The sequence below is a fragment of the Oncorhynchus gorbuscha genome, linkage group LG11, assembly GCF_021184085.1.
Source record: "Oncorhynchus gorbuscha isolate QuinsamMale2020 ecotype Even-year linkage group LG11, OgorEven_v1.0, whole genome shotgun sequence".
In the NCBI taxonomy this organism is placed as follows: Eukaryota; Metazoa; Chordata; class Actinopteri; order Salmoniformes; family Salmonidae; genus Oncorhynchus; species Oncorhynchus gorbuscha.
In genome coordinates, this window is record NC_060183.1 from 48,408,564 (window position 1) to 48,425,916 (window position 17,353).

At 46.0% G+C, this 17,353-nt stretch overlaps 1 protein-coding gene across 1 annotated transcript in view; it reads right to left on the reverse strand.

Annotated features, from left to right (window-relative positions):
- Window positions 1-4,507: 4,507 nt before the first annotated feature.
- Window positions 4,508-17,353, reverse strand: part of lrrc75bb (leucine rich repeat containing 75Bb) — a 64,072-nt gene continuing 51,226 nt past the window's right edge. Inside the window, exon 4 of the mRNA XM_046368170.1 lies at window positions 4,508-6,283. Within this exon, the coding sequence (XP_046224126.1) occupies window positions 5,665-6,283 (619 nt within the window). The 3' untranslated portion in view covers window positions 4,508-5,664. The remainder of the gene's footprint in view (window positions 6,284-17,353) is intronic.

Sequence of the window (17,353 nt, forward strand, 5' to 3'; positions counted from 1 at the left end):
ATCTGTCCAAAATAAGCCCAATGCGTTTCCGTGGGCTTATTTTGGAACTAAACTTGTCGCCTTCCTTCCCGCAGGTGACATCCGTGAGCTTCTCGTCATTATATACATATCTCTATTTGCCTTCACGCTTCGCTTTTGACAAGATATACAGTACCAGTCAAAAGTTTGGACACACCTACTCATTCAAGCGTTTTACTTTATTTGTACTATTTTCTACATTGTAGAATAATAGTGAAGACATCAAAACTATGAAATAACACATATGAAATCATGTAGTAACCAAAAAAGTGTTAAACAAATCAAAATATATTTTACATTTCAGATTCTTCAAAGTAGCCACCCTTTGCCTTGATGACAGCTTTGCACACTCTTGGCATTCTCTCAACTATCTTCATGTGGAATGCTTTTCACAACATTCTTGAAGGAGTTCCCACATTTGCTGAGCACTTGTTGGCTGCTTTTCTTTCACTCTGCAGTCCAACTCATCCCAAACCATCTCAATTGGGTTGTGGTCGGGTGATTGTGGAGACCTGGTCATCTGACGCAGCACTTCCTCACTTTCCTTCTTGGTCAAATAGCCCTAACACAGCCTGGAGGTGTGTTTTGGGTCATTGTCCTGTCGAAAAACAAATGATAGTCCCACTAAGCACAAACCAGATGGGATGGCATGTTGCTGCAGAATGTTGTGGTAGCCATGCTGGTTAAGTTTGCCTTGAATTTAAAATAAATCACAGACAGTGTCACCAGAAAAACACCCCACACCATCACACCTCCTCCTCCATGCTTCACGGTGGGAACCACAAAGGCGGAGATCATCTGTTCACCTACTCTGCGTCTCACAAAGACATGGCGTTGGAACCAAAAATCTCTAATTTGGACTCATCAGACCAAATACCAAAGGACAGATTTCCACTGGTCTAATGTCCATTGCTATTGGTACAATCAAGTCCTTTAGTAGTGGTTTCTTTGCACAATGGGACAACTATGCATTGCCTCATGGGTCTCCCGGTCAGCTGTGACAAAGCCTGGGATTGAACCCAGGTCTGTAATGACATTTACATTTTAGTCATTTAGTATACACTCTTATCAAGTGCAACTTAAAGTAGCGAGTGTAGACATTTTATCTCTGGTCCGTCATGGGAATCAAACCCACAACCCTGGCAATGCAAGCACCATGTTCTAACAAATGAGCTACACAGGACATCTTGTGATTGTGGTGCCTAAGACTGCTGAAGTCTTAAGGGTCTCTCTTCCAAGCTTAAACGGATAAACATTTACATGCAACACCATGGGCCAGAAAAGGTTGAATACAGCACGAGTGAATGAGTTCTTTACATCTTTGTTAATTTACAATAAAACAGTTTTTATCCGTGAGTGCCACTGTCAGCTGGAGTACAGGGAATAATCTACACCGGGTAAAACGCAGGACAGAGGAGGTCAGCACTGCGGTGGGGTTGATTTGGATCAAATTCATTTGGTAAAAGAGGTGAGTTTGGATTTTACATTGTAGCGAGTTTTCTATAGTGTCAAATTCTCAATAATATAAGCTAAGCTAATGTTGGCGCAAGCGTTTAACGACAATAACAGAGTTATAATGGTTTGTTAGGCTAATATTATTGAATATTGTAAGAGCATTTATCATTATCTGCTTATATGCCCCCTTTATTTATCCTACAGTTCTGACTTGGTGTACAGGAAAAATACTGTAACAACGGCCCATGTTCTGAATTCTGCCGCTCGTCATCCCCTTATGCCATAATTTGTACATCTCAATTGTCAGTAGGAACCACATTTGTTTAAGAAAGTCAGCCATATCAGCTATGTTTTTTTAAAAGGAAGTAAATAAGGCTGAATGAACTGTTTCGCTGCCAGACAAGGCTCCGCTGATAGCCAGGTATAGCAGCGGTAAGGATTCAGTCCATGGTACTGAAAAGAAAGCTCTGCTGTTGGGACAGCTTTATATAGGCCCTAACAGTGTGGTACACGTTTTGTCATTGTTACAGTGCAATTAATGTATTGTTTAGCGTTGTGTTGTATAGTGGCTTTGCTGGCATGCATTTACATTTTTTATGTTGAGTTTGCCACACCAATATTTACATTCTGAAATCGCCACTGCTTGTGAGGCTCTCCATGCTCATTAGTTGCGTCAATATATTTTCTACTCACTCAATCTGGTTTTCAAAGTCTCCCCTTCCTAACTGTTTTGCACTTGCTGAAACCAACCAAAAATGGTACCATGGCCAAGTATTCCCAGATGTTCATATAACAGCCAACATTTGGTCTCTCGTTTCTGTACGACCAAATTTTGCACGAGGCAAAGGATTAGCCTATAGGCCCCTGTCAATTATTTTCGGTGCAGCGGAAAGGGGATTTTTTGCTGCCCCCAAAAATGATGAATGAAAGGTGACACTGTCCCGCAAAATCATCCCTTTGTCCCGCATTTGGGTATTTTAAATGTGGTCACTCTATACCAGTAACAATTTTAGTATGTAAATCTTGGTGGAGCAAACTCAAGAAGATGCATGCCAGCAAAGCCATTACACAACACAACATTAAACAATACATTAATTGCACTTTAAAGGCCACAAATGGTGCCCACAAACGGTTAGGGCCTAAATAAAGCTGTCCCAACAGCAGAGCTTTCTCTCCAGCACAATACAGTGAATCTTTACCACTGCTACACCTGGCTATCAGTGGAGCCTTGTCTGGCAGCGAAACAATTCATTCAGCCTCGTTTACTGCCTTAAAAAAAACATAGCTGATATGGCCGACCATATCTCCCTGGTATATAACATCATTTATGCAGCAACATATAAGACATTTTTGGACTCACCTTGTGTGCGGCGGTCCTTTGTCAGCAAGTTTAGTCATCAAAAGAAAGTTTACAATTGCGAGTTGGATGACCGTTCAAAATGGATTTTTCCAGTCTGGCCTCCCAGTTGCAATGCTTGCGGTGAGCCACTATCACCGATTCCTTCCAAACAACAGTCTGGCCTCCCAGTTGCAATGCTTGCGGTGAGCCACTATCACCGATTCCTTCCAAACAACAGTCTGGCCTCCCAGTTGCAATGCTTGCGGTGAGCCACTATCACCGATTCCTTCCAAACAACAGTCTGGCCTCCCAGTTGCAATGCTTGCGGTGAGCCACTATCACCGATTCCTTCCAAACAACAGTCTGGCCTCCCAGTTGCAATGCTTGCGGTGAGCCACTATCACCGATTCCTTCCAAACAACAGTCTGGCCTCCCAGTTGCAATGCTTGCGGTGAGCCACTATCACCGATTCCTTCCAAACAACAGTCTGGCCTCCCAGTTGCAATGCTTGCGGTGAGCCACTATCACCGATTCCTTCCAAACAACTCATTGTTGAATTTGCGATATCCAACTTGTTGTTTATGTCAAATGGTTGATATGTTTTATCTATAATTTATCTTCATTATTTATCTTCACATGACAAGGATTAAAAAGGATTTGCCAGGAGATTGTCTACTTGGTTTATGATGATGACGGCTAGCTAAGATTTTGAAAGTATGATGTTCAGCCCAATGAAAGCTACTGTCGATGATTTTGAAGTGCCCTTCCATGAAGGCTCAAGGTCATTGGCCACAAATAAAACGTGATTTTATTTGTGGCCCACGACCTTGAGCCTTCTCGGAAGGGCACTTTCTAATGTAACTCTATGGCAGCACCCAAAGGGCTCACATTCTTTATGTCTACTCTTACTAAAGGGGAGGGGGGTAATGTAGTGTCCCCATGAGTGACAGAACACTGAGCTAATCACGGTGCAATGTTGAGCCAATCATAGTGCAATGCTCCTATTTTCTGCTGGCCAGCCCCACCACAACAGAAAGCACTGAGCTAGGCTGAAACACCTGCATTTGGAGCTGCCTGTTTGCATGTGGCTTTATTAACTCAATGACCCCCCCCCCCAAAAATGACATTTTTTGCAAACTGATATGTGACATGAATTAATGCCAAAATAACATGGAAAACAGGCAAGCCCCCCCGATTTAAAAAAAGAGGTCGCCACTGCCCTATGCACAGAATATGAGTGTTCAACTTCTTGGTCTATGTTCTTGCCTGGTGGGAGATGACGTCAGTTTATACAGTTCAACAACAACCAACAACAATGACCACATGCATGGAACTGTGACATGTATTTATTTTGTTACAGTAAGCAAGGACAGTCATAACATGTATTCTATAATATGTTACTGTAGAGTAGACGGAGGTGGGAAGCAGAGACAAATGCAGTATGTTGGAAGCCATAGTGACTCTAGCGGTTTGGATGAAGATCAATCCATTCTAGGGGACATTCATTTAGAGAGTTGTGACTGGTTAGAGCCAGTCTAAACAGGCATTGACTTGTACATGTATTTAAAGTGCGAACGAGTTAAACAACCGTTTCTAGAGGACACCAGGTATGTCCAGAGCACTCACAAACACATACATCCACACCCACACAGCTGTGCACACAGACAGACATAGACAACCACACGAGTGCACAAACACACTATAAATCATTTATTTAAAACTTTATCTCTGCAGACTATTGTTGAGCTGCAGTAAACAGTCATGTCAGTTAAAAAAAAAAAGATACAAAATAATGCTCAAAATAAACACTGAACAGAACATCTAAAGAGAACAGGTGATGGACACCTGTAACATGCTTCTTCTGATCCTCATATTCACAATTCTGTCCATTTATGTGTGCAAACATCAGTACAGAGGAAAGAAAAAACGAATTCATTCATCATCTCAACATGTTTGCCTTTCATTTGAACAAGTAGGGCACATCTTATTTATTTATGGTACGATTCATAAATATAATCTTCCATATAACCAACGGTGGACGATGCACTCGAGAGATCATTCCGTTTTGCTTTGAGAAAAATGGTTAATCTCCTCAGCATCTGTCTCTGGTCACCACTAACACGTCCTGACAGAGGAGGCAATCAGTTCATCAGCTGCCCAAACCCTCCCAGACAGACAGACTGTGTGTCCTCTCCCCAGCTCCCAGCCCAGGGCAACCCGACCCAGAACTCGCCGGCTGAGGCTCACTCAGAGGTTCACAGCCTCATCGGGGCTGCTCTACTTGGAAAATAAAAACTCTTCTTTCATGAATGGGATTCTGGTGAATTAAAACCATCTGTTCTGAAATCAGCGTTTAGTCAATGTTGTGTGTTGTGCAATAAAACACAGCAGCATATTTATGCAAACAAACCCTCCCACTGTGTGATCCAGTCTGCATGTGCTACATGAAAGTACCTCAAATACATAAGATAAGCCAAAACATTAGAAAGCCAAAACAGTCAGGTGAAATCTAATCTGTCTTGTTCCTGTTGTTTAAGATTCCTTTGCTCATAAATAATGACATTCGGAGGACGACACAGTAACAACGTCACTGCAGTTCCTAGGATAACAACGTCTGTACCAACAAAAGAACTGTACATTTTCCTGAAACTGTCTTTAGCTCTCTGCAATCGGAACATACAAAGAGACAACACAACACAGTGTTTTCTCCTAGTGGGTGTTTTATGAAATTGGTGACCCCAGGCTTCTCCTGTCATGATGACGCATGCTGACACAGGAGGCAGCACTCAGGGCAAGGTGAGGGTACAGTAGGGTACAAAGATTTGTCAATACACAATGCAGCCTCTGACCATTCACCTCTCACAGTAGTGCAGAGCCACATTCGTGGATACAACCTTCCCCCCAAGCGTCTCCCCAACACCCCACGCCTCCAGCTCCAGCTTATCCTCATCCTCTTCTCCTTCCTCCTCCTCCCTCTTTCCCCCCTCCTCCTCTTCATACAGGCTGTGTTCTTCAATAGAGGTCTCCAAGGTATAACTACTATAGGCCTGCACCTCACTGTACTCATAGATTGTGGGCAGGCTACTCCGGAGGCCGAAGCGTCTGCGCAGGGCCACTAGGAGAGGCTGTGGCACGGTGAAGATGTCCACATTGTTGCCCAGGTCCACCCAGGCCAGGCTGGGGAACTGCAGGGGGTTCTTCACCATCTCCGTCAGGTCCTTCAGCACGCCCACCGTCAGACGGTTGCCGTTGATGGCCAGGGTGGTGAGTTTGGGCATGGAGCCCAGGTAGGGCAGCAGTAGACGCAGGCTCTCATCCTGCAGCTCGGTGAAGCTGAGGTCCACGGCCGACACAGAGTCGCAGTTACTTCGGAGGTAGAAGGCCACCCGGTGGATGTCTCGGCCAGACAGAGGGATGCCAGACAGGTTGACCACATCGTTGGTCAGTTTCTTCTTCAGTGTGGTTTTAAGACTGTGAAAGGAAAGACCAGAGACTGTTAGAAACTACACAGAGAATAGAATTGAAAAGCCAATATTGTTTGCAAGTTGTTTTGGTTCTCAGACTCTAGAGCACAGAATAGCCATTTAGTATACATGATTACAAAGCTGAGACCAAGCATCCTATATTGGCCGTTAGGTATCCTCTAGCGTGCAAAAACAAATTATCTTAACTTAATGATCCTGTCTTTATCGATGTACAGAGAGCCCTGTTATGGGGGACTATGGATGTTGTTTAACTTGACATGGGATCAGAGGTCCCACTGCAACCAGGCAGTAAAAACAGATTATAAGGGAACTGGGAGAATTGTTTTGAGAAGTGTTTTTGGTGAATGTCATATATTCGTGTGTGTTTCTCTCTCTCCCTCCCTTCTTCCTTCAGAACAGCCCAAAAAATGACAAAAATGTCACTTTCCACAGGGCACGGCTGACATTGGCTATAATGTCCCTTTTCAACAGAGCTGTCAGAGGGCAAAGAGGCATCAAACTGGCACTACCGAGAACATGATTTACTCAACTCTATCTCTGCATATAGTAGAAGAGCAATCTGTTTTAAAAGAGGATGGGATCTGTGGTGATGGCAAATTAAGAATATGGCATTTAATGATCATACCAATCTTCAAATGACTGGACTAGTGAAATAAAAAATAAAAGTGTATGGAGAGTTCCAAGTGTATGGGGAGTTCTAAGTGTATGGAGAGTTCCAAGTGTATGGGGAGTTCCAAGTGTATGGAGAGTTCCAAGTGTATGGAGAGTTACAAGTATATGGAGAGTTCCAAGTGTATGGAGAGTTCCAAGTGTATGGGGAGTTCCAAGTGTATGGAGAGTTCCAAGTGTATGGAGAGTTACAAGTATATGGGGAGTTCCAAGTGTATGGAGAGTTCCAAGTGTATGGGGAGTTCCAAGTGTATGGAGAGTTCCAAGTGTATGGAGAGTTCCAAGTGTATGGAGAGTTCCAAGTATATGGAGAGTTCCAAGTGTATGGGGAGTTCCAAGTGTATGGAGAGTTCCAAGTGTATGGAGAGTTCCAGAGTTCCAAGTGTATGGAGAGTTCCAAGTGTATGGGGAGTTCCAAGTGTATGGGGAGTTCCAAGTGTATGGAGAGTTCCAAGTGTATGGGGAGTTCCAAGTGTATGGAGAGTTCCAAGTGTATGGAGAGTTCCAAGTATATGGAGAGTTCCAAGTGTATGGGGAGTTCCAAGTGTATGGAGAGTTCCAAGTGTATGGGGAGTTCCAAGTGTATGGAGAGTTCCAAGTGTATGGAGAGTTCCAAGTGTATGGGGAGTTCCAAGTGTATGGAGAGTTCCAAGTGTATGGAGAGTTCCAAGTGTATGGGGAGTTCCAAGTGTATGGAGAGTTCCAAGTGTATGGAGAGTTCCAAGTGTATGGAGAGTTCCAAGTGTATGGAGAGTTACAAGTGTATGGGGAGTTCCAAGTGTATGGGGAGTTCCAAGTGTATGGAGAGTTCCAAGTGTATGGGGAGTTCCAAGTGTATGGAGAGTTCCAAGTGTATGGAGAGTTCCAAGTATATGGAGAGTTCCAAGTGTATGGGGAGTTCCAAGTGTATGGAGAGTTCCAAGTGTATGGGGAGTTCCAAGTGTATGGAGAGTTCCAAGTGTATGGAGAGTTCCAAGTGTATGGGGAGTTCCAAGTGTATGGAGAGTTCCAAGTATATGGAGAGTTCCAAGTGTATGGGGAGTTCCAAGTGTATGGAGAGTTCCAAGTGTATGGAGAGTTCCAAGTGTATGGAGAGTTCCAAGTGTATGGAGAGTTACAAGTGTATGGGGAGTTCCAAGTGTATGGAGAGTTCCAAGTGTATGGAGAGTTCCAAGTATATGGAGAGTTCCAAGTGTGGTGCTACTGGGCCTTTGACACTGTCATGGTGAATAATCACATCCCTCACTAGCTCTGAGACTAGGCAGAATAGAAGCACTAAACAAAAACCTGCTCCCTGCCATAGTCTGATTAAAAATTCATTTGAAAGCTCCGAGGCAGCTGTACCGTGCGGAGGTGGCACTGGAGTGCAGGACTCTAGATGTGCCATGGAAGAATATGTTATGGATTTGGGGAGAGGGTTGAGCTCCTTTCTCTAGCCTCCAGTAGGACATTACAGTAGGAGGAAGTCAGGGGGAGGAAGTCTTTAAAACAATTGACAATGACAATGTGGGAATGGAGAGAGATTTACATACACACACAGCATTTCTGTAGTTCGCTGGGAGGATGTACTAGGTTACACTCCAGACGTGTATACTTGAGTGGTGTTCCGGTTCCGGTTGGAGCGAGTGGTCGCATCTGCACGTCGCTCCAACGGGTAGTATAACTTTTTCATTATATTTCATTATATCACAACGGTTTGATTTGTCTTATCTTAGCAATTTCTTCTCAGCTAGCTACATAGCCTGTTTTGTATCAAAGATAATTGCGTAATTATCGTATTTTGCCGTTCCTAACGTAGTCTTCACTAGCCAGCTAGCTAACGTCCACTGATTAGCTGCACTGAGGGTTTTACACTCAACTGAACGACTTGATTAGTTTAGTGTTAGCTACCTACATAGCTGTCTTTGCTGTCTTCGTATCATCGTATCATCGTATCCAAGATAATTGTGTTGTTTAGGTTTAGAGTGTGTAGTCTTAGAGTGATTATCTTAATTTACCTGAGGTTAGCTAGCCAGCTATTTGTCGTCCTGTAGGTGACTCTGCTAGTTAGCCAACAGCTAGCCAACGCTTAGCCAACGTCTTCTGTATAGAACTCAACTACCCGGTCGCATTCACAGGTTGTTTCACATTTTCACTTCATTTCATTACAGTACAACGGTTTGATTTGTTTGATCGTAGCTAGCTACTTAGCTAGCTACATAGCCTGGTCTTTGTATCAAAGATAATTGTGTAGTCTAGAGCGATTTTCTAGGTTCGCTAGCCATCTATTGTCGTTCTTTTAACGCAACGTAACGTAAACAACACTGCTAGCTAGCCTGCTAGCCCCCGAATAGCAACACTGCAGAAACTATTACACTCAACGGAATGACTTGATTAGTGTAGTGTTTGCACCCACTGCCAGCTGGCCTACTTCAGCAGTACTGTATCATTTTAATCATTTTAGCCAATAAGATTCTTGCTGTAGCTTAACTTTCTGAACATTCGAGACGTGTAGTCCACTTGTCATTCCAATCTCCTTTGCATTAGCGTAGCCTCTTCTGTAGCCTGTCAACTATGTGTCTGTTTATCCCTGTTCTCTCCTCTCTGCACAGACCATGCAAACGCTCCTCACCGCGTCTCCGCGGCCACCCTGTTTGCCTGGTGGTCCCAGCGCGCACGACCCACGTGGAGTTCCAGGTCTCCGGTAGCCTCTGGAACTGCCAATCTGCGGTCAACAAGGCAGAGTTCATCTCAGCCTATGCCTCCCTCCAGTCCCTCGTTTGGCACTGACGGAAACATGGATCACCACAGACAACACTGCTACTCCTACTGCTCTCTCTTCGTCCGCCCACGTGTTTGCACACCCCGAGAGCATCTGGTCAGCGTCCTGGTGGCACTGGGGGATCCTCATCTCTCCCAAGTGGTCATTCTCTCTGTTCTCCCTTACCCATCTGTCTATCGCCTCCTTTGAATTCCATGCTGTCACAGTTACTAGCCCTTTCAAGCTTAACATCCTTATCATTTATCGCCCTCCAGGTTCCCTCGGAGAGTTCATCAATGAGCTTGATGCCTTGATAAGCTCCTTTCCTGAGGACGGCTCACCTCTCACAGTTCTGGGCGACTTTAACCTCCCCACGTCTACCTTTGACTCTTTCCTCTCTGCCTCCTTCTTTCCAATCCTCTCCTCTTTTGACCTCACCCTCTCACCTTCCCCCCCTACTCACAAGGCAGGCAATACGCTGCGACCTCATCTTTACTAGATGCTGTTCTTCCACTAACCTCACTGCAACTCCCTCCAAGTCTCCGACCACTGCCTTGTATCCTTTCCCTCTCGCTCTCATCCAACACCTCCCACACTGCCCCTCCTCTGGATGGTATCTGCGCCGTCCCAACCTTCGCTCTCTCTCCCCGCTACTCTCTCCTCTTCCATCCTATCATCTCTTCCCTCCTAAGGATCAAACCTTCTCCCACCTATCTCCTGATTCTGCCTCCTCAACCCTCCTCTCCTCCCTCTCTGCATCCCTTGACTCTCTATGTCCCCTATCCTCCAGGCCGGCTCGGTCCTCCCTCCCGCTCCGTGGCTCGATGACTCATTGCGAGCTCACAGAACAGGGCTCCGGGCAGCTTTTGAAATGGAGGAAAATCGCCTCCCTGCGGACCTGGCATCCTTTCACCCAGAGCCTCTCTACATTTTCCTCCTCTGTCTCTGCTGCTAAAGCCACTTTCTACCACGCTAAATTCCAAGCATCTGCCTCTAACCCTAGGAAGCTCTTTGCCACCTTCTCCTCCCTCCTGAATCCTCCGCCCTCCCCCCTCCTCCTCTCTGCAGATGAGTCAACCATTTTGAAAAGAAGGTCGAGTAGACATCCGATCCTCGTTTGCTAAGTCAAACGACACCGCTGGTTCTGATACACTGCCCTACCCTGTTCTGACCTCTTTCGACCCTCTCTCTCCAGATGAAATCTCGCTATTGTTTTAATGACGGCCGGCCGCCCAACAACCTGCCCGCTTGACCTACTTGGGCTCCGCTTGGTTCAGATCTATCCCTCCTCTCTTCTCCAGACCATTTCCGGAGACCTTCTCCCTTACCTCACCTCGCTCATCAACTCATCCCTGACCGTTGGCTCACGTCCCTTCCGTCTTCAGAAAGAGTTGCACCCCAAAAAACCTACAACTCGATCCCTCCGATGTCAACAATTACAGACCAGTATCCCTTCTTTCTTTTCTCTCCAAGTTTCTTGAACGTAAACAAAGGTCCTTGGCCAGCTCTCCCGCTATCTCTCTCTGAATGACCTTCTTGATCCAAATCAGTCAGGTTTCAAGACTAGTCATTCAACTGAGACTGCTCTCCATCTTATCACGGAGGCGATTATGCCGCACTGCTAAAGCTAACTCTCTCTCCTCTGCTCTCATCCTTCTAGATCTATCGGCTGCCTTCGATACTGTGAACCATCAGATCCTCCTCTCCACCCTCTCCGAGTTGGGCATCTCCGTCGCGGCCCACGCTTGGATTGCGTCCTACCTGACAGGTCGCTCCTACCAGGTGGCGTGGCGAGAATCTGTCTCCTCACCACGCGCTCTCACCACTGGTGTCCCCAGGGCTCTGTTCTTGGCCCTCTCCTATTCTCGCTATACACCAAGTCACTTGGCTCTGTCATAACCTCACATGGTCTCTCTTATCATTGCTATGCAGACAAACACAATTAATCTTCTCCTTTCCCCCTTCTGATGACCAGGTGGCAATATCTCTGCATGTCTGGCAGACATATCAGTTGGATGACGGATCACCACCTCAAGCTGAACCTCGGCAAGACGGATTTGCTCTTCCTCCCGGGGAAGGACTGCCAAATCCATTTTGTCAAATTGAAACAACTCCATTTGTCCTCCTCCCAGAGCGCCAAGAACCTTTGGCGTGATCCTGGACAACACCCTGTCGTTCTCAACTAACATCAAGGCGGTGGCATGTTCCTGCAGGTTCATGCTCTACAACATCCTCAGAGTACGACCCTGCCTCACACAGGAAGCGGCGCAGGTCCTAATCCAGGCACTTGTCATCTCCCGTCTGGATTACTGCAACTCGCTGTTGGCTGGGCTCCCTGCCTGTGCCATTAAACCCCTTCAACTCATCCAGAACGCCGCAGCCCGTCTGGTGTTCAACCTTCCAACATTTCTGCTCACGTCACCCCGCTCCTCCGATCTCTCCACTGGCTTCCAGTTGAAGTCGCATCCGCTACAAGACCATGGTGCTTGCCTACGGAGCTGTGAGGGGAACGGCACCTCAGTCTCCAGGCTCTGATTTCAGGCCCTACACCCAAACAAGGGCAGTTCATCCACCTCTGGCCTGCTCGCCTCCCTTGAGGAAGCATTTACAGCTCCCGCTCAGCCCAGTCAAAACTGTTCAGATGCTGCCCTGGCCCCCAATGGTGGAACAAACTCCCTCACGACGCCAGGACCGGAGTCAATCACCACCTTCCGGAGACACCTGAAACCCCACCTCTTTAAGGAATACCTAGGATAGGTTAAGTAATCATATGAGATTAGTAATGCCTCTCACCCCACCCCTAAGTTTTAGATGCACTATTGTTAAGTGACTGTCCCACTGGATGTCATAAGGTGAATGCACCAATTTGTAAGTCAGCTCTGGATAAGAGCGTCTGCCAAATGACTTAAATGTAAATGTAATGTAAATGTATACATTAGCCCTTCTCTCTTTTTAGTCAGTCCTGTTTGCTTGAACCCCCTCTCCTCTTAGTCACAGTCCTGTTTGTCTGGGGTTTGAACCCCCTCTCCTCTTAGTCACAGTCCTGTTTGCCTGGGGTTTGAACCCCCTCTCCTCTTAGTCACAGTCCTGTTTGCCTGGGGTTTGAACCCCATCTCCTCTTAGTCAGTCCTGTTTGCCTGGGGTTTGAACCCCCTCTCCTCTTAGTCACAGTCCTGTTTGCCTGGGGTTTGAACCCCATCTCCTCTTAGTCAGTCCTGTTTGCCTGGGGTTTGAACCCCCTCTCCTCTTAGTCACAGTCCTGTTTGCCTGGGGTTTGAACCCCATCTCCTCTTAGTCAGTCCTGTTTGCCTGGGGTTTGAACCCCCTCTCCTCTTAGTCACAGTCCTGTTTGCCTGGGGTTTGAACCCCCTCTCCTCTTAGTCAGTCCTGTTTGCCTGGGGGTTTGAACCCCCTCTCCTCTTAGTCACAGTCCTGTTTGCCTGGGGTTTGAACCCCATCTCCTCTTAGTCAGTCCTGTTTGCCTGGGGTTTGAACCCCCTCTCCTCTTAGTCAGTCCTGTTTGCCTGGGGGTTTGAACCCCCTCTCCTCTTAGTCACAGTCCTGTTTGCCTGGGGTTTGAACCCCATCTCCTCTTAGTCAGTCCTGTTTGCCTGGGGTTTGAACCCCCTCTCCTCTTAGTCAGTCCTGTATGCCTGGGGTTTGAACCCCCTCTCCTCTTAGTCACAGTCTTGTTTGCCTGGGGTTTGAACCCCATCTCCTCTTAGTCAGTCCTGTTTGCCTGGGGTTTGAACCCCATCTCCTCTTAGTCAGTCCTGTTTGCCTGGGGTTTGAACCCCCCCTCCTCTTAGTCAGTTCTGTTTGCCTGGGGTTTGAAGCCCCTCTCCTCTTAGTCAGTCCTGTTTGCCTGGGGGTTTGAACCCCCTCTCCTCTTAGTCACAGTCCTGTTTGCCTGGGGGTTTGAAGCCCCTCTCCTCTTAGTCAGTCCTGTTTGCCTGGGGTTTGAACCCCCTCTCCTCTTAGTCAGTCCTGTTTGCCTGTGGGTTTGAACCCCCTCTCCTCTTAGTCACAGTCCTGTTTGCCTGGGGGTTTGAACCTCCTCTCCTCTTAGTCAGTCCTGTTTGCCTGTGGGTTTGAACCCCCTCTCCTCTTAGTCAGTCCTGTTTGCCCGGGGGTTTGAACCTCCTCTCCTCTTAGTCAGTCCTGCTTGCCTGGGGTTTGAAGCCCCTCTCCTCTTAGTCAGTCCTGTTTGCCTGGGGTTTGAACCCCCTCTCCTCTTAGTCGGTCCTGTTTGCCTGGGGGTTTGAAGCCCCTCTCCTCTTAGTCAGTCCTGCTTGCCTGGGGTTTGAACCCACTCTCCTCTTAGTCAGTCCTGTTTGCCTGGGGTTTGAAGCCCCTCTCCTCTTAGTCAGTCCTGTTTGCCTGGGGTTTGAACCCCCTCTCCTCTTTGTCAGTCCTGCTTTCCTGGGATTTGAACCTCCTCTCCTCTCCCCTCCTGCTCCTAGGTTGTGTGGGAGCAGGAGCTTCATAAATGGGCTGCCTGTGGTCCTCACATCTGTCAGCCTCTCTGCTCTGGAGCAGCCAGGGAAAGGCCTGCAGCAGCTAACTGGAGCTCAGATTTGTGAAGTTATTGATTCCTCGAGTGGGCTATAATTCAACTCCCTCTCTCTACTTCCTACTCTCGCTTTCCCTCCTTCCCTCGATCACCATCCATCCCGCTCTCCCTTCCTCTGCAATCCCAGTCTGGGCTGTGTCAGGTTTTTTGCTCTGTATGTTGTAAGATCTATTTTTATCTTGCTACCCTTTTCTCTCTAACAACCCCTAAGGATTAGAATGGCAAGCTGATTTCCCCACAGAAATATAAGGTGTACTCTGCACCACCTCTATATGGTAATTAACGTCATTGGCATTGACTGGTTGCTCCTTCACTCTCCCCTCTAAATGCCAGGGAGCCCCATCTGTCTCTCCCTAGCTCTCCTCAGCAGAGTGGCTCTGGGGCTTTTGCTTTGTGCAAGATCTGCAAGATGTAGGCTACACTTTCTGAGCCAACAGAGCCATGCATCAACTTTCGTTTTGTGTTGTTCTGTATTTTGGCAGCTTGAGGGCTCAGAGGATGTGGGTATTTCCCAGTTCCTGCTGGAGCAGCCTGCTTTCTCTCCTCATTGTGTGGGAGGAAAGAGATAGGAAAGAGAGAAGGGGGAGTAGAGCGAAGGGGGATAGGAAGAGCGAAAAAGAGAGTACAGAGAAAGAGCGAGAGAGGGAACGAGTGAGAGAGAGAGATAAATAAAGAAGGAAAGAAAGAGCCTGTTCCAGTTCGACTGCGACGGGGCGTGTGGGTGGTGTAGGGCAATATTCTCTGTACTATTGTTTTAATGAGGCTGAGAAGCAGAGACGGTCTCAGACCGCCATCCAAATCCACTGCCTCCTAGCAAGGTGGGCAGAATGCCACCCACAGGCCTAGGGCTCCGCTTGGTTCAGACTTATGGGCACAACCAACCTTTCTCACTGCCCGTTACCATGAAAAGATCAAATAACTACAAATGTCTTCTCTCTTGTTCTAATTTCATGTACCCACTTTGCCTGTGGCCAGCAGTATCATTTTACTTGGACCTGCAGTTTCTACAACATAAACAAAGGACTTCAAAGGCAGCCAGATTCTGTCTGCATAATAAGCTAGATGCATCTCAAGAACACTGAGCTTTTCCTGTATTAGTTCTCATTTAACAGCAAATGAGCGAGGGATATCCATTTATCCACTCCAGCAAGAGGGATTTGATTATGCAGCACAGGAACCTAAATGAGAATGGAGTCCCCTTCGATATTAGCTGGTTAAGTCCCTTATTTAGAGGACTTTGAGCAGTTCTGAACCGGTTCCGGACAACATTTTTGTCTACAGAGCTCTCTGTGAACGGCGCAACATCAATCGAACTCTGTAAATGAACTCCGTGAAAGCTCTGGTTGTCCCTCATCTCATGCCGCTCTCCGCTTTCAGCTGAGATGCAGTATGTGAAATCTGACACCTCATTTACATAGGGAGCGACACGTCACATTTTCTGGCATAGCCAGACAAATGATGGATTTCCTCTGGCTGTGAACCTTGCAGTTCCGCTTGCAATACTGCATATGAAAAGGAGCCTAGCGATTACAGATAAAGTGGTTTCATCTCGCTGTAATGTTCTCAGATGGATTTAGAGCTCACAACATTAAGAACTACCAAATAATTTTGTCAAATTGAAACAAGACCACTTTCTCTTGGTCACAGAGGGATGAAATCCCTTTGTGCTTAAAGCTAAAATTATATCGAGTCATCAACCATTTGAATGGCGAGAGATGGTGAGATGTTAGCATGTCTTGGGGGTATGATCTTTGACCCTCTTCTCACTCATCCTTATTCACGATTCATTGAGGATTATCCATAATCATTGTAGCATTCACAGTAATGTAGCAGCGTTTAGAAACATATTATATTCTTATTTACAATAAAAGTGACTACAAAATTACACAATACATTATTTACGATTCATTTCTAATGGGCACAACATAATCTGAAACACAACCAACATTTCTGCTATTCGCTGGGAGGATGTACTACAGTGGTTTGTCCTTTAAAAGTTGCATCGTACTGCGGCGCAGCTTGCATGGTGCCGCAGAATTCTATGGCACATTATTTAAGTGCCAACTACTGGTAACATTAATGCTAGTTAGTGCTAGTTTCACCACCAGAGGGCATCTTTGAGAAGCATTTGATAGCCTTCAAATCAAATCAAATCCAATTTATTTGTCACATACACATGGTTAGCAGATGTTAATGCGAGTGTAGCGAAATGCTTGTGCTTCTAGTTCCGACAATGCAGTAATAACCAAAGAGTAATCTAACCTAACAATTCCAAAACGACTACCTTATACACACAAGTGTAAAAGGATAAAGAATATGTACATAAAGATATGAATGAGTGATGGTACAGAGCGGCATAGGCAAGATACAGTAGATGGTATCGAGTACAGTATATACATATGAGATTAGTAATGCAGGGTATGTAAACAAAGTGGCATAGTTTAAAGTGGCTAGTGATACATGTATTACATAAAGATGCAGTAGATGATATAGAGTACAGTATATACATATACATATCAGATGAATGATGTAGGGTATGTAAACATTATATTAAGTAGCATTGTTTAAAGTGGCTAGTGATATATTTTACATCAATTTCCATCAATTCCCATTATTAAAGTGGCTGGAGTTGAGTCAGTGTGCTGGCAGCAGCCACTTCAATAGTGGCTGTACTAGAGAATTTAAAACCTTTTTTGTAAGAACATAGTATATGGGACTGATTTAAAGAAGTTTTGCTTCGTTAATTTGATTCAAATTATGGTGTTTCTAACCCTCTGGGTTTCCATTAGGATAGATCAGAAAATATGGCGCTGTATAACGTGACAGCCGGGAGTAGGCTACAGTACTTGGCTATTAAGCTAAAGAATCTCCGTGTTGTGCGGGCATGTGGGAGGCCGGGGTTCAATTCCGTGACGCGGAGGAAGGACTAGGCTGTCCTTGTAAATAAGAATTTGTTCTTAACTGACGTGCCTAGTTAAGTAAAGGTTGCACTAAGAGCATAACATTTATACACCCTAATTTTATAATTGTAGTATAACCAATATTCAAACAGAGATTCAGTGAAAATAAAAATC